General features: G+C 43.1%; 2 protein-coding genes across 3 annotated transcripts in view; one reads left to right on the forward strand and one right to left on the reverse strand.

Annotated features, from left to right (window-relative positions):
• LOC127585349 (synaptotagmin-4-like) overlaps nt 1-12,475 on the forward strand; it is a 62,644-nt gene extending 50,169 nt beyond the window's left edge. Inside the window, 3 exon segments of the mRNA XM_052042749.1 lie at nt 979-1,147; nt 3,518-3,684; nt 5,678-12,475. Coding sequence (XP_051898709.1) covers nt 979-1,147; nt 3,518-3,684; nt 5,678-5,827 — 486 coding nt within the window. The 3' untranslated portion in view covers nt 5,828-12,475.
• A 1,194-nt stretch (nt 12,476-13,669) lies between these two features.
• LOC127585332 (protein lava lamp-like) overlaps nt 13,670-18,121 on the reverse strand; it is a 77,982-nt gene continuing 73,530 nt past the window's right edge. For both annotated transcript variants that reach the window (XM_052042715.1, XM_052042714.1), the window contains exon 27: nt 13,670-18,080. In XM_052042715.1, coding sequence (XP_051898675.1) covers nt 17,491-18,080 — 590 coding nt within the window. In that variant the 3' untranslated portion in view covers nt 13,670-17,490. The remainder of the gene's footprint in view (nt 18,081-18,121) is intronic.

Raw genomic sequence — 18,121 nt, forward strand, 5'->3', positions numbered from 1 at the left:
TTTAATGACTGATCAAGGGATAAAAATTGACCAAGACGCTGGAAATCCGAAGTGTTGGGAGTTCCCAGTTGGTCATGCAGCATCAGCAGGGAGAGAAACAGAGCCACCGTTTCAGGTCAAGGACTCTTCTTGTAAAGCATACAAGTGTGTTAGATTGCAGGGAAGAGATACTTCCCCTGCTCTTTCCTGGAATACAAATACCTGTCAACATATGAATGCCAGCACTTATGAATGGTGGGGCATTGTTTCTCTTTACACTGCAGCCTTCTGTAGGTGAAGGCACTTGCTTTTGGTTTCAAGACACAACAATCTAAAACAATGTGAACAATCAGCCAAAGAAGTTCTGGCTGTGACAGATTGTGTTTGCTTCAAAGATATGATCGAGTACATAGGCGAGTGTACAAAGGGAACAAGCCAGTGATCACAGAGGCTGAGGTCAGGAAACTGACCCCAGGTATGGAGGGCAGATCAGTGACCCCAGGGACAGAAGACTGGTCGATGACCCTGAGTGTGTTATTATGTGTTATTATGTAGTAATAATAAAGAACTACAGTTCCCAGTAGGCAATGCAAGGGGTCACATGGGAGACAGGAAGTGGCTGTAAGAGAGAGGGAAAGCAAGCCAGTCTGGGGTGTTGGTTAATAAACCCACAGGAAGTTTTGTCTCTTGATGAAGAACAAACATAACACTGGGCACCGGGAGCATCAGTGACCCTGGGTTCTAAGGTTACAGGTCAGTGATCCCCGGAACTGAGGTTATAGGTCAGTGACCCTGGACGATGAGGGCAGATCGCTGACCCCAGAGAGAGATGACAGGTAGGTCAATGATACTCCCACACCACCATCCTCCCAATCCCCACCCTGGTACTGAGGGCAGCTGAAAGAAGGGGTGTGTGGCTGTGCGAGACTGGTGCTTCGATTCGTCTGAACATTCATGACCACCTTCTGTGTTGACTAACCAGCCTTGCTTTATTTTCAGTGCTTCAGCACCCAAGACATGGCCAGTCCCACAAGCAGTGCATTACGTCCCAAGCTAGTGGGTCAACTCTTTATCCTCCTGCAATATCAGACCCTGGCAAACCGCATCAAGGTTATGGTCCGAAAGGCAGAGACCCTGGCCCGACTGACCCGCATACCGGGCTCACCAGGTGAGGGACTTCGGGAAGGGGTCATCATTGACAGACCCTGGATGTCAGTGTGAAGCATTCTTCATCCAGTACGTTTGCAGGGTGTGCACCAGTCTCCCCATGTGGGAATAGAAACTAGAGTAAAACTCTGATAATCTGCTATCCAATCATAGAGCAATATAGCACAGATACAGGCCCTTCGGTCCAACAAGTCCATGCCGACCACAGTGCCTAATTTCCTATGTTTGGCCCATATCCCTCCAATGATACTGTTGTACCTGTTCCAACCACTTCCACTGGCAGCTTGTTCCATGTACTCACCACCCTCTGTGTGATTGTGTGGAAGTGGCCGATGTTTCAGGCACTTCCACACAATCTGGCACAGCCGGTAATGTTTCCTGCCCTCTCCTTAAACACACCGGGTTCTATTTCTCACACTCCCTTTAAACTCGCAGACTTAAGCACAGCTTCTTCCCCACTGCTATCAGACTCCTGAACCAATCACCTCTTTCACACCCCCTTCCACTGCGGTGGGTGCTGCCACATTCTCGGACTCTTAACTCTGTCTTCCTCAGTTACTCTGCTATTGTCACTTCAGTACTTTTTTTGCACTTCAGAGTGCACTGCGGTCTTTGCACCATTCTGCTATTTTGCCCTTGTTGCTGTATTTATTGTTGGCTTTATTATTACCATGTATACTGTGAGTTTCATGCGAACAAGGGATTTCTTTGCACCCAGGTGTATATGACAGTAAACTAATCTAATCTAATCCTGCATTCCCTTTAAAATCACTGGGACCCTGTTTGCCCCACTCCCTTTGAACTCACCGGGACCCTGTTTATCCCACTCCCCTTAAACTCACCGGGACCCTGTTTGGCACAAAAACTCACCGGGACCCTATTTGCCCTACTCGCTCTAAGCTCACTGAGACCCATTTCCTATGCTCTCTTTAAACTCACTGGGACCCCTTTTCCTGCACTCCCTTTAAACTCATTGGGACCCTCAGAATCTGAATCAGAATCAGATTTATTATCACTGACTTAGATGATGTGAAATTTGTTGTTTTGCGGCAGCAGTACAGTGCAAAGATATAAAATTACTATAAATTACAGAAATAAATAAATAGTGCAATAAAAAAGGAATAATGAGGTAGTGTCCATGGGTTCATGGACCGTTCAGAAATCTGATGGTGGAGGGGAAGAAGCTGTTCCTGAATCGTTGAGTGTGGGTCTTCAGGCTCCTGTACCTCCTCCCCAATGGTAGTAATGAGAAGAGGGCATGTTTCCTACAGTCCTTTCAGACTTGTTGGGATCCTGTTTCCAACAATCCCTTTAAACTCACCAGGACACCATTTCTTGCACTCCCTTTAATCTCACCAGATCCACTGAGAAATTTATTACACCACTGTGATACATTTTACAATAGAAATGAACTATAAGTGTGTGAGGTAGTAATAGAATAACATCCAATAGTCTAGGAAATCTGCCAGTCTGGTATCACCAAAGTGCCGGATTATTTCTGGGATTGATTGACTTAATTAAAAAACACAATTGATGATGCTGTGAAATTCAAATTGGCTTCAACAACAACGTTGTTGCATTTATGTGGATCTGCCATCTCTTGTGTCTCTGGGAAGAGGAAGGCCCATTTCAAAGAAAAGTGGTGCACAGTTGTGGTACAGTGGTAAAGCTACTCGATGAGTATGTAGAAGGTTGGACTATTGATCCAGAGGTCAGTTCGTATCCCTCCACTGTCAACCTTACCAACAATTCTAAAAGGGCAAATTTGTCAGTCTTTTCCATGTTGCTGGGATCCATAACCTCATTAAACACATTTGTACTGCCCAACAGGAACATGTCACACTGAAGCAACACACAAGGTGCTGGAGGAACTCAGCAGGTCAGGCAGCATGTGTGGGACGGAAATGAACAGTCAACCTTTCAAGTCAAGACCCTTCATCCGGACTGAAAGATAGTGGGGAGTTGCTCCGCCCCTTCCCTCCACCTTTTCATACTGGCTGTTTCCCCTCTTTCTTTCAGTCCAGATGAAGGGTCTCGACCCAAAACGTTGACTGTCTATCCCTCCACAGATGCTGCCTGACCTGCTGAGTTCCTCTAGCACTTTGTGCGTTGCTCCAGATTCCAGCATCTGCAGTCTCTTGTGTCTCCATCTGGCACTGATGGTGCTCACTGCTGGAGACTTCACAAACTTTCAGCAGAGACTGGTGATCCTAGTGCACTGAGGAGAACTGAGCTTAGCTGTATGAAGGCAGAGGGTAGAGTCAAATCAGGGATCTTGCTGGTCATTGTAACATTTCAACAAATGGACCAACTCAAATGATTTCTCAAGGAAGTCAGTGTCTAACCCGTCATCTTTTATGCTTCTTTGTAGATCACTGTGTCATTATAAACCTTTATAAGGATGGCAAAGTCATCTCCAGCAAGGAAACCAAAACTTCAAGCGGCTACAATCCCGTGTGGAATGCTCCGTTTCTCTTTGATATCCCACCAGGAGACATTGAAAGTCTGGACCTCTCTTTGGAGTTTATTGTCATGCAGGTAAGGGCAGTGGCACAACTGTAGCTGATGCTGTGTGTCATTTCCAACAAGGTGAAGGTCAATATTAGGCATTCTACAGAAACTGGTGGTGGTTGAGGTCAGGATATTGAACTTGAAATGAAAAGACAGTAGATGTTGTAAAGACACGAGATCCACATTGCTAAAGAGGTCTCCATCATGCAAACCTAATCAGTGAAGTAATGCATTCACTCTAACCTTCTCTGGAGAGTGGAAACTCATCCAATCAAGAACGATTAGGGCCAGGAGCAAAATTTGATAGAGTAATATTATTGCCTTGTAAGAGGAAAGTTCCTGGGCATTAGGATGGCAAAGTAATAGCGCAGTAGAATTTTATTATAACTTATGGTGCAATTAAGGGATGGAGACTTTTAATTAGGATTTATTCAGGACAGGATTTACTCATTGGATACAAATGTGATCAATACCAGCTAACTGGAGAAACACCAATCAATCCAACCAGCGAATTATTACTGCCATGCTCAAATGGTCTAAACCCCTAGTGCAAAAACCTTTGCTCTGGGCTGGGCTAAATTCTCGGCCCAAGTGGTTTCCAGTTTTGCTTTGCTTTAGGAGGATCCTCATGCATGTTGGAAGTTGGGGATTCTGGAACTGAGCTGCAGGCAGGATCACTGGGATCTTTTGGGGTCGATGGAACTGTGTTCCAAGCCAAATTTTTTTTTTGTTAGAATGCCTGTGTAGGATGATGGCCTGACTTGATTTACTTTTCTCTTGTTGGCAGTAGGCAGATAGGAAGGATTTATTTCCCTTTTCTCTACAGCAGCAATGTCAGTAATTAGAGGCATCAATTTTAGATGATTGGTAGAAGGTTTAGAGCGGGAGTTGAGGAGAAAAAAATCACCCAACAAATGGCGTGGCCTGGAACTCACTGCTCAAAGAATGGCAGAGTCACAGAGTTTCATCATATTTAAACAGTACCTGCATGTGTACTTGATGACTTACAAAGCTGAGTATTAAGAGCTGGAAATGGGATTACTCTCACTAACTCATTTGTAGCTGGCTGCATTCAAATGGACTAAATAGTCATAAATATCCATGTGCCATTTCTTTGAAGAACATTGATGTGCAGTTTGGATTGGCATCATGGTTGACAGACAGTGTGCTGGAGGACCTGTTCCTGTGCTTTACTGTTCAAAGTCTTATATTGCTTTGCTTATTCTTTTCAGATCTAAGCCATACTTCCCCAATCTTCAAAAATGTCTCCACTGCTGCTTTTGACAAATTTCAAATTCTACTAAAAGATTTTTTTAATTATTGATTTTGATCCATGTATTGATTTTTCCCTCTAGTGCCAACAGTGGCCACAGGTCCTGAAAGGCTCATAGTTTCTGGCAAACTCCCCTTGCTCCTCCCCTAGGACCACCTGGGCTTGGGCAAGGGCGTGGAAGGGAGGCGTTGGGTTTCCTTTTCTGTTAGGAATTGGGTATTACAGAAGCCTGGAGTCCCTCACCACCAGGTTCAGGAACAGCTACTTCCCTTTGGTTCTTGAACCAACCTGCACAACCCTAATCACTACCTCAATATAGTAACACTCAGACCACCTTGCACTACAATGGACTTTTTTTTGTTCTAATTGTGTTCTTTCTTGTATAATTTTGTTTAATTTATCTTTTTCTTGTGAATGTTGTGTCTCTAATGCTATGTGCCTGTGATGCTGCTGCAAGTAAGTTTTTCATTGCACCTGTGCATACATGTACTTGTGCGGATGATGATAAACTTGACTTGACTTGAGTATTCTGTGGCTGGGTTGTACATGGTCTTCGGGACATTGGGATCTTTTGGGGATGGTGATTCATGTCCTGAATGATGACCCGACTTGTGTCACTTTGTACTCTCTATCTAGGGGCCAGGTCTGTCTCTAATGGGCAGAGCCAAAGACTGCCCTCCCCTTCTCGAAATGGGAGATGAATCCAAGCACAGTTTACTCTATGCAAATCTCTTCTCTCATTCCCAGGGTCGGATATACACCAGAAGCTGCATCCTTGGCCGTGTGCTCATTGGTGCAAATGCTTCGGAGACGGGGAGGATGCACTGGAAGGAAATGTCCAGCCGGGGTCACGTGGAATCTGCCAGATGGCACACCATCCAATCGGACGCTTTCTAGATACCCATGTACGTTTCATAGCCTGTCCCTCTCCCCACATCGTTGACCTGTCCATTGATAAAATGTCCCAACTGTCCTATATCCATTTGGAGCTTGGTGTGGTAGAGGCACATGGTCCCCTTTTCACTTCTGTTGGCCCAGCCCAGACAAGTGTTAGTTGCTAAGGGATACAAAGGGGGCTACTTTGAAGCCATTTCATCTCTGAACCTCAAGGATCATGGTCCATTGCACTGCCATTTCAACATGCAGAAGATTGAGTGAGATCAGTTGTGAGAACGACCAACAAGGCATAACTAGTCCTTAGCAGGGACAAGGTAGCATCACAACCACATGCATGTGTTTATATAGCACTCTTACCCAGTGTAGAACTTTGCGAGGTCCTCACAGGAGATATTAGGACAAGTGAAGAAAAGTGTGGTCAAAGATACAGCTTTTAAACAGTATCACAAAGAAAGAGAGTTTGATAACTTAATTCCCTAATTTAGGATCCATAATCTTGAAGGAATCGGCTGCTAGTGACAGAGTGGCTAAAATCGGAGACGTACAAAAGACCAGAGTTGGAGGAGAGTACATATCTTGGAGGAGGTTATAGAGAGAGTGAAGGTGATGCCACAAAAGGATTTGTAAACCAGGATGAGAATTTAAAAAAATGTGCTGTTGCCATAACAAGACCTAACACCAGGCAGTGAGCCCAGGAGGGTGAATGGGACTTGGTTTCTATTGAGGTATTGGGGTGATGGGTGAATGAGACAGTGTGAGTTGGGAAACAGGCATCAGAGTTTTGGATAACCTAAAGAGTGTGTTTGATCCCCTGATGCCATGGGTCATGTTGTCAAAGGGGGCCAGACGGACTTGAAATGTGTGGAGGCTATCGTACATGATTCAATGTGGTGACGTGGTTGGTTCTTCCCCAAGGTTTACCCCACCTTATGAATATCAGTCATAGGATTCTCTAAAAGATCAGTCACGGAAACATTGTCATCCTGCTTTCTAAATAAAAGGTAACTGGTAAGAATATTTCCCCTCAGGACCAAAGAGAGAGGATAGACGTGACTTAGGCTGAAAAAGAAATACAGAAGCTAATTAATGCAGGGAGATTATTCATTGTAATTGTCAATGACTTTGTGTCAAAACTTGTACTGATGCACATAGTTCAGGACTATCAAAGTCTCAGGAGGGTAAAATGATCAGACAGGGAGTGATTTGCAGAGACTTGTTTTTTCCTGCGTCACAATTTGGAATGTGTATGTGGCTGCTTATTCTAACTGCATATAGTGCCTGGAATATAATGGATCACTAAGGGACTCAGGAGAGCTGCAGAAATGTCTGCATTTTGTCTATTCCATTCAGACCCAACTCACACTGCTGTGGATCCTTGTAGTTGTTATACAACGCACTGTTTTATCGCCTTTAGAAAAGTACCATTCATGTATTCACATCATTTGCAAATTTACAGGATTTCTGAGTCTCTTCGATCATCTCACAGTAATATGTTGTTGACATTGCATCCTTGTCTTGAAGAAAATGTCACTCCTTGGCTCATTGCAGTATAATCTTGTGCCATTTCTTTCACAGTCCCCTCTGGATTAACTTATGGAATAGACTCATGATCACATAACTCTTTGACATTCTTCTGTACGTTTCTTGCAGGAATTATGATTTATGTGCACGTTTCTAATTTTATCTTCTTGCTTCATGTGAGACCTCTTTGTGCTGCTCACTTCCACCGTCACTCCAACGTCCTGTTTCCAAATGTCAGATTTGTTAGCTGGTATTAACACAGCAACCTTATCACATTTAAAATGTTTCTCTTCACATCTTGAATCATAATTTAGTTTCTGTCTCAACTGCTTTTCTTCCAATCTCCCCTCAAGTTTTGGACAAAATAAGCTCAATCGTGTTCCAAGTTTACTGCGCATTAGTAAGTCAGCAGGAGTATAACCCCTTGTGGAATGTGGCATTGTTCTATGGTTTAGCAAGAGTTTACCAGTTGATACCTGATTGTTAAACTCAATCACTCCGGTAAAACCTGCTTCCTCTGTGTTTCTTTGACTATTCCCAACAATCTCTCCATCATTCCATTTGATGCCGGATGATATAGTGAAATAAGTGTACAAGTGAACACTTGCTGCTTTTGAGCTTCGTGTTGTGTTTGTGTAGCCACCTGAACTCTTCTAAATTTGTAGATTTTCTTCTTCACTACCTGTGGTTATGACTACGTTATCTTGATTGGACAGACAATGATCAACATCTTGTAGAAGCTTATCCATGCTGGCAATGAAAGACCTTCAATGAACATTTCACTCCTAAGTTTTGTTTACAAACACGGGTCACTAATGTGTATTAGTTGTGAACTTTTGCTGACTCTCCATACCCACATTCAGCTGAGCAGGTACAAGTGGCAGATCTGGCTCTGAATCAACTCTGCATAGGGATTCTGTGACATATGCCATGGAACCATACTTGGTTCAATGTCACCTTGTTACCACTACAGAGTACAGCAGTTTTGTCCACTACAGTTAATGTTGTCTGGTCACTCAGACGTGTCTTCACTGGAACTCTATTTCTTTCCAGTTTCTCTAACAACTCCTGCATCTGTTTTTTCAATGGATATGGCATCGGGTCAGGGCTCATGGTAGACAGGTTTTACATCTGGCTTGATATGCATATTGCCATTTTAGTCTGGAAATGTGGGTATCTACCTATGTGGGTATCCTTGAACATTTCCACATACATTCTCAATATATACTTAAGCATGATATTGAAGTATCCATGATGAGCACATCTTTCTAGTCTAGCTTTAAGTCTATGAGCCAATCTTTACCCATCAACGTTGGTAGTTTAGTGTAATCAGTTTCCTGCATTTAAACAGCCCTGTCTACATTATTCTTTATATCTTTAATTGGTGGATTTCAAACCAGAAAGCAATTTAATCCTTGAAAATACCATACTCTACAAATACTGTGGGAGCAGTAACCTGGGATCGTGCAGTGTAATTCTACTGTTTAAAACGACACAAAGAAAAAATCCAGAAAATGCACGGAGCTCTTGACAGATGATGTTTTAGTCACATTTCAACAGGGCTCCTTCAGAGCACGACTTCTGATTAATGGTTTCTTTCAGTGAGACTTGGATAGATCTGTTCCCTATTCCTGTCTTTTTCTACATTGGACAAAGTGTCGGCTTTTCTTAATCACCCAAACTTCAGTTACAAATACCTCTTCAAGAAAATACCAAATGCTGCAAGTACTGTGTTAGCAGCAATCCAAGGTCCTTACCAAATATTCTACCTAGTGACATAAGAGAGCCCATCATACTATGTGAAGATGGGCAGAGACCTTTTCATTGCATCCTGACCAAAATTCCACCAACCCAAAAAAATGGTGTAAGTCCATTCACCTTGTGGATGATGCTGGGATAAGATAGCTATGATGTACAATAACAACTTTACCTCAAGAAGTAATTTATTGTAGCTTTAGACCTAGAGATGATGAAGGAAGATGGTTTAATTCCAAGTCAGGATAGTGTGAGACTTGGAGGGAATATTATTCTCATGTACCTACTGCCCTTGTCCTTCTTGGTTCTAGGGTTTGGGAGATGTTGTCAGGGGTGTCGTGGCAAGATGCTGCAGTGTGTTTTGTAGGTGGTAGGCCCTCAACCACAGTGAACCAATGGTAAATGGAGTGAATGTTTAGGGGAAGCAGTGGGGGGCAGGAATGGATAGGATGCCGCAAATGGTATGAACTTCATTTGATGTGGCAGCTTCACTTATCCAGTCCATCACATTTCTGACGTGCCCTATAGATGGTGGAAAGGTTTGGAGGTGCCTGAAGGCACTACAGGAATCCCCAACAACTGGCCTGATCTCATAGCCACTGTATTTCTGCAGTGGGTGCAGCTGTGTCCGGCCACCAGTGACCCCTAGGATTTTGGTGAGGGATTTGGCAATGGAAATACCATCAAGGGTAGGTGGCCAAACTCTCTCATGGCACTTATGCACAGTGAAAGATGCGCCACACAGTAACCACATTTATTAATATCACCAAAACACAGAAATTAAATTCTAGCTTGTTGCTTTCTCTATTCCTCACTGTGGTTAAGTGTCAGAAGGTGCATTTAATTTTGGACTACTGCATACATATTTGAACAATGCCAAGGCAACTGCTAACAGGACAGAGCCAGTTAGAACTTAAGCTGTTAACTTTTTCCCTTGGAAGGTGTATCAAAAACAAGAGGGTATAGTTTTAACATAGGAGGTAGGAGACTTAAAGGGGATCTTAGGGGTAGGTTTTTTACACAGAGAGTGGTTGATATCTGAAACGTGCTGCCAAAAGAGGTGGTGCAATCAGATGCAATTACTTTGTTTAAGAGGCATTTGGACAGACCCTTAAGTTGGCAAGGCATACAAGGATACGGTCCTAATAGAATTAGTGTAGATGGGGAAAATGGTCAGCATAGCAGTGGTAGGCTGAAGGGCCCACTTCTGTGCTGTACAACTTTATGACTCATCAAAGGGCTGTAACAGGCCAATGAGACTGAAGTAAAGATACACAAGAGTCTGGGCTGTATTACCAGGATGATAGAATTAAAAGTTACAGTATGTTTAGTTTGTACAGAGCTTTGATGTGGTTGCTCTTGCAGTGCTGTATCTAGTTTTGGTCTAAACAGACAGTAGGGGCCATCAAGGTTCTCGGGGAAATTGGCCACAATAATGCCTAGCTTTAGACGGTTAGGATAGCTTTCAGGAGTTGAGTTACTTTCACTGAAGGCTCAGTGGGAAAATGACTGCATTTTAAAAACCATGAAGTGATTAGATTCTGAACAATTGAACATATTCATTCAGATGGATGTGATGATGGAACTAAAGACCATCCATGCATGCGTATTTAGATGTTATGTGACATTTTAAAAGATTCAGTCATTTTCAGATGCTGTTCATTCACTGGAACATCAACTCTGTCAAGACCCTTGCGAAATCTGAATGTTTACGTTATATGGCACCTTGAATGTAAAGGAAGTGCCCAAGGTGCATCACAGAAGTGTATGGGGATAAATGATACTGAGACACTTTAGAGAATATTAGGATGGTGACAAAATGCTTGCAGAAAGGGATAGGTTTTAAAAAACTTCTAATAAGCATTGTTAAGAACGCCTTTTTGTACTTGAGAGTATAACTTAGATGGAATGAGTTGGGTAGGGGGAAGGGACAGGGATTAATATCATACACATTAACATTAGCTTGTATGTGATTTTCCTCAGGCATCTTGGTGTTATGTTTGGAAATTCCCTCCAGCGTTATTTCTCACCTAACCCCAGTGCTTAAAATATTACTGAAATGTGAATGGCTAAATCTTAATTGGTCAATAACAAGTGAACTGAAAGAAATCTTCCACTCCTATAGTAATGCAAACACTGACACCAGTACCAGTTTGAATAGTACACTGGTGTATCTGAGCAGTGCAGTGAAAACTTGTGCAGAAAGGTACCCTTAACAATTCGAGGTGCTGCATTGCACTGCATAGGAGCATTATTAATGGGAATTGGACACATATGGAGATACAGTTTCAGGTGAGCCACAGTTTGGTCAAAACGGTATTTTTTAAGGAACATCTTTAAATAAGCTGGAGATGGTTAACAGGTTACTTCTACAGTTGGGTACAGCTACTGTGAGCTGATGAAGCCAGGTCTCTCATGTTGAATTTTAGTATCAAAATAAATAAGAAAATCCCAGCACAAAGTGTCTCCATGGCCAAGTTATGTTAAATATAAAGAGTGACTTTGACAAATAAATAAAGGACCACAAATCCTCTGCAGGGCTGGTATTTCACAAACATTGTTGACAAAGTTATATGATGTCTTGGCTAAACCCCTGGAAATTCCTGGAGATCACAGATCACCTCTGCTCCCAGAACTCTTCTGATCATTAAAACAGGGCATGTGCAATGGCTGGCAAGTAACGGTGATTATTTATTTATGTGTAACCTCAGATCATGCAACATCACCAGCTTTGTTAGTTTGATAACAGATTTACCAAGTGCTGTGCTTTGAATTGGTTCTTGTTGGTCTAGGTTCTTTCTCTGTGTGAACCAGAACCTCTCCAAACTGGATAACTGTGGTGACCCTCCATTCAGAGCATGTATACACTTTGGAGACTTTGTACACTGTTGTATATTAATGTGCATTGTATGTAAATGTTGTCATTCAAATAAATATTGCAAATACAGATGGTTTCCTTTTCTTTGTCTTCTGTAATTCTGTCTGTAGAAACTCTGGTTTAATGCAAATGCATTCATTCTTTATTCCAACTTTTGCTCTTTCTTCTCCACAGCTACGGGGGAACAGATCTTCCCGCTGTGCCCTGCGGAATCACCAGCAGGCCATTTCTCATTTGGGAACCTTGAAAGAAACCTAGGCCAGCTGGTCCATCCAATTTATGCCACCTCTTTCAATGCTATCCTGCACCCCAATCTCCTTTCCCCATGTCCCTGCAATATGTTATCATCTAAAATTTGGGACAGTAATTGTTGCAGTAGTTGGTGTTGCTTCTTCACAGCTCCAGAGGCTCTGGTTCAGTCCTGACCTCAGGTCTTGCCTGTGCATTATACACATTCTCCCTGTGACCACGATGGGTTTCTGCTGCATGCTCTGGTTTCCTCCCATATCCTTACAGACCTCCTGGTAGGTTAACTGGCTACTGTAAATTATCCTTTTCTGTCGGTAGATAGCAAAAGAGTCAAAGGGAAATTGCTAGGCTTGTGAGGGAGAATAAGTTACAAGACTAGGGGGAAATAATGAGGGAGAAGGGGTTTGCTCTGCTGGGAGCTAGTGTGGCCCAAAAAGCCTCCTTCTACATCACGATAAGTAACCAATCCTTTTTTTACTTCTACACATTGGGTACTGCTGTCTGTGAGCTGACAGTGCAATGAAGCCAGGTCCCTCACATGGACTGTTAACATCAAAGCATCTGACCACTCTACAAGGAATTTCATTAAGGATCCTAACTGCTTATTAAGTTTATCCTGTCACCTACTATTCTTTTACCAATCAAAAATAACAGCAACAGGGCATTAAATCTAATACTTTCCTCACCCCAGGCAGAGACAGACACTTACTAGCATATCCACATTATCCCTCCCCTCATTACTGCCCCCACCATTTTCCTTACCCATCCTTCATCTTCCTCATTACCTTCCTTCTCCCTACAGCCAAGTCCAAAGATTGAATATGGCACCAAATTTACACTTGATATCACGGCAGTTCTATTGACATCCAGGTAAAGAATGCAACTGGGAGTTGAAATGCACAACCTTCCGTTGGGATTGTATCAGGCTGCAGGATGTTGGTCTTCTGTGACTTGAAGTAGAATGGGCATTTGGGCAGCACAGAGGCAGTTAGTTAGTTCCGTCTCTGCAGTTACCAACCCTCTAGGAGAGAAGGTGGTTCCTCCAACTCTAACCTCACTTTGAAGGATGTCTTCTGCACATCAAAGAATTGTAGGCAATCTCCCAAAATAGGGTGCAAAGTAAAAGTGCTTCGAATCTCTTTTGTATATAAAAAAAATTGGACTCAATTTCATCATGAAAGCTCTTCTTTACATTTTCTGTTCTTTGGGCCATTTCATACAAACTCTTGGATTACTTTTACCAACAATATTCATTGAGTAGAATATTCAGTTGTACAAGGGTAATATTTAAGATTTATGATAATCCTATTGTCAAAAAGATTGGCTTAGCTTTGAAGTGAGAGTCAAAGAGTACTACTGCATGGAAACAGGCCCTTCGGCCCAAATTATCCATGCCAATCATGGTGCCTAACAAGCTAGTCCCATTTGCCCGCTTTTAGTCCATATCCCTCTAACCCTTCCTGTCTATGTACATCCCGTTCACAGAGGGATGTTTGCAGGTAAGTAAAAGATGCTACATGATGAAGTAAAAGGTACATATACCTCAGCTAAGGCATAGGACATTGACTGAACCTGGTGACTGAATTGTTCTACGTAGAATGTACAACCCATTGAGCTCGACTTGCCCACACCCATGTTTATACTTGTCCTCTTCCCAAGTTTAAATTAAAACAATTAAAAAACTGCAAATGATGGAAATCTGAAATAAAAACAGATGTTGAAACACTCAGCAGATCAGACACCATCTGTAGAAAGAGAAGCAGTTAACATTCAGGTCTGGGACCCTTCATGAGAACCGGGCAAGAGACAGTAGTTGATTTCAGTAGCAGAGGAGGTGGTAGAGGGATGGATTATCTTTGATAGGGTGAAACCAAATGAGTAAATAAAGCAATTAGGTAGCAGACTCTTTGTCTGTGTAAGAAAGGCTGTGGGACATGCCCAGTAGGCCAGACAATATAAATAAAAAAGGAAAAACTAAGCCAAACTAATGCCAGGCCATAATGACCACTTCTGATACAGACCGAGAGACAAAGCAAGTTAACTAAAGTTGGAGAATTCGACATGGAGTTCTGAAGGCTGCAACATGCCCAGACAGAAGATAGTGTTGTTCCTCGACGAGCTGCATTGACCTGGCTCTCCCCCACCTTCCCTGCTACTGAAGACCAACTTCCCTCCTTCTTTCCCAGTTCTGATGAAGGGTCCCAGGCCTGAAACGTTCAGTGTCTCTCTTTCCAAAGATGCTGCCTGACCTGCTGAATGTTTCCCACATATTTTACTTCTATTTCAATAAATCCCTGACAGAAGAGAACTTCTACCCAGAGATTTGACAGAACAATTGGATCAAACAGTTTTGTGTGGATCCAGAGGCAGATAATGTGAAGCCCAGAATGGAGTCAAGGGCCCTATATGGATCTATGCAAGACATCAGACGCATTTATGTTGCTGAGCCAAGGCCAAGATAACACCTTCAGGAGAGGAAGAAAGGAAACCAAGACGATTGGTATCTAACAGACAACACGTGAATAAGTTTGCATATTATTATAAAACACAGTATTCTAGCAAAACACCACATGATACAACAGTATAGGTGCACCTCTGGTTGTAAAGAAATACATGTCACAAATCAAAAAACATGCTAAATACAAGGCTTTACAAGATCAGCAAAATAAGGAAACATATTCCACACATCGTGATTGGCATAACAATGGAACTGCCAGTGCTCCAACTGGAGACCATCATTGGCTTTGACACTGCATAAATATGTAGAACTAATTCTTAATAGAAAATGCCTATTATTTAGAAATCTTAGCAACCCTGTTAGGGAGCTGCACAAATCTAAGCCAAGAATTCTCACAGCCTTTAATTAAACTGACCTCTCATTTTACATTGGAAACAAAGCATTTCAACTTGTTATTTTGAATCCTACCATCAGAATCTGGATGTTCAAGAATAGTACTGGGGCAAGTTGTTCAGTCTGTTCCAACATCCAATATCATGGTGGCACTGTGCTGCAGTTAGTAGAGGTACTGCCTCACAGCTCCAGTGACCTGGGTTCAATCCCTGTGCCCGGTGTGATCTGCGTGAAATTTTGCATGTTCTGCCACTGACGTGTGGTTTCCTCTGAGTGCCTTGGTTTCCTCCCACATCCCATAGATGGGGGGGGGTTGGTAGGTTAACTGGCAACTGTAAATTGCCCCTAGTGTGTAGATGAGTGGGTAGAACCTTGGAGGCAGGCAATCAGATATTTGTTCTTTAATCTTCCCATTTTTCTATCAAGGTTGACCCAATCAGGCTCAGTCTTCCTTTCTCCAATAAAGTGCTACACTCTGCACTTTCTTACAAAGAGTTGTTCTACACATATTCAAGGATTGACAAAAACAAAAATAAAACCAAACTTCATGAGCTCAGGATGCACTTTACAGCCAATGAATTATAACGCATAGAGGCTTCTGCAGCCAGTAGGAAACCTAGCAGCCAGTGCATAGGAAGCTCACAAAAACAAGTTGTAAAAGTTATCAGGCAATCTGAGCGAGGATAATTAATCATTATTGGCCAGCAAACTGAGAAGACCTCTCCTGATCTACTTTTAAATTACGGCGTGGATCTTTTCCATTCAGAAGGGACCTTGGTTTAATGTCTGACTCCGAAGACAGCTCCTCCGGTGGCACAGCACTGCCTCAGCACTGTCAGTGTCAGTCTAGATATTATTTTCCCCCCAACTTCAGGGTCTAGAACCCACAAGTTTCTGCCTGGGGGTTGAGAATACCATCCACTGAGCCACAGTTAACAATACAGCGTAGGATCAGGGTCAAAAATGGAATATGCTTTTGTTATTTAGTTTGAATTGATTAAGATGGATTTCATTTGTATTGATGGTAACTATTTTCACAAAATAATTTCTAAATGTGTCTGCAAAGATCCCATCAATGCTATAAGCATAGAACAGTACAGCACAATACAGGCCCTTCGGCCCACAATGCCGACCTTTAAACCTCGCCTAAGACTATCCTAACCCCTTCCTCCCACATATCCCTCTAGTTTAAATTCCTCCATATGCTTATCTAGTAATTTCTTGAATTTGACCAATGTACCTGCCTCCACCACCACCCCAGGCAGTGCATTCCATGCCCCAACCACTCTCTGGGTAAAAAACCTTCCTCTGATATCTCCCTTGAACTTCCCAGCCATTACTTTAAAGCTGTGCCCTCTTGTATTGAGCATTGGTGCCCTGGGAAAGAGGCACTGGCTGTCCACTCTATCTATTCCTCTCAATATCTTGTACACCTCTATCATGTCTCCTCTCATCCTCCTTCTCTCCAAAGAGCAAAGCCCTAGCTCCCTTAGTCTCTCCTCATAATGCATACTCTCTAAACCAGGCAGCATCCTGGTAAATCTCCTCTGCACCTTTTCCAACACTTCCACATCCTTCCGATAATGAAGCGATAAACCAACATTTGGGATTGTATTTTACAGAGAGGAGCTGTGTCCAATAGCATTGTAGCCGCTCTATATTCATTCAGTTGTTCTGCAAGAACTACGTGTATGATTTTAGAAACAACCTCCTGAAGGAGTTGCGATTTCTTGGAATTAAGCATTGAGAAGATCCTTACCCTCATCCATTGGCCCCTAATCACAAACTCCACACTCCAAAAACCCCATTGCTTCTCCAACTGCTTGCAGCTCCAATGGATCATCTGAGCCTGAATAGAATTTCCAATCCAGTATACCACCTCTACACCCACCTTGACTCCAACATCTGTCTTTGGTTAACCAAAACCTACCAGTTGCTGCTTTAAAGCTAACACTGTCAGTTCTGAAAGAGTTCCAAATTGCTAACCTCTTACGTGACCGGAGCGAAAAAAAACCAAACTGCTGGAGGAATTTAGCGGGTCAGGCAGCATCTGTGGAGGCAGAGGGATGGTCGACATTTCGGGTCGAAACCCTGCATCAGGATGGGGTATGGAGTCATTCAACAAAGCAAAGGAATAAACACAGTGATGGAAAAGGGAAACCTATCTTGGATTGTAAACAAATCAGCAGTGCAATATTATTTGCTGTGCAATATTATTTGCTGTGTTAAACCACATATTATAGTGACAAGCAAGCAACAGCCTCATAAAATAAATAAGCTTGTCAAAGATTGTCATGAAGACAATGCTCCTTAACGAGTTGAGAGCTCCATTCATTTTTGTTTTTCCAAAGTACCTGAAACGTAACAGCTTTTTATGATCTCAATTCCTTCCTGAAGGACTCAGCTACATTATTTTTTATTTAGGTTCAACCTGTGCACATTGAAGGGCCTAGGAGATAAGAGAAGAGAACACTTAATTGCGGATGGCATCGTTCTTCCTGGTGGCTTCTCGTCCTCACTCTGGGCCTCAGAGGCTGAAGAGCAGTCAGGGGATGACCTGCCCATGTTCAGTGGTTGGACAGGGCAACTGGGCCTGGAAGGAGATGGAGTCCTGCTCAGGGGCAATGGGGATGAAGACCTGTCGGGTGTGCTGGCTCCCTTGGGCTGCAGTGGGATTGTTGAAACACCACTGAGCCAGGCCTCGGGATGGACAGCAATCCCAGAGGCAAGGGCAACTTGGTCAGGAAACATGGGATCCAAGTAGCTCTGGCCAGCTTTCACACTGGGTGCCCTGGCCTTGGTAGGTGAGGCCACGTCTTCCCTTCGGAACGGGGAGAGGTCTCTGCCCCTTCGGTTAAAAGGCTTGAACTCCTGAAAAGAGTGCGCTGCCCACGGACTGGCAAGTCGCCCATCTGAAGCCCTGGGTTCAGCTTCTGACCCCGATGCGGCAAGAGGTGAAGCTTGGCTCTTCTCCATCGGCTGGTCACCCTTCACTTGAGCTGTTGGGTGAGAAAGAGCGGGGGGCGTCAAAGGACAATGT

The sequence above is a fragment of the Pristis pectinata genome, chromosome 32 (assembly GCF_009764475.1).
Source record: "Pristis pectinata isolate sPriPec2 chromosome 32, sPriPec2.1.pri, whole genome shotgun sequence".
NCBI lineage: Eukaryota > Metazoa > Chordata > Chondrichthyes > Rhinopristiformes > Pristidae > Pristis > Pristis pectinata.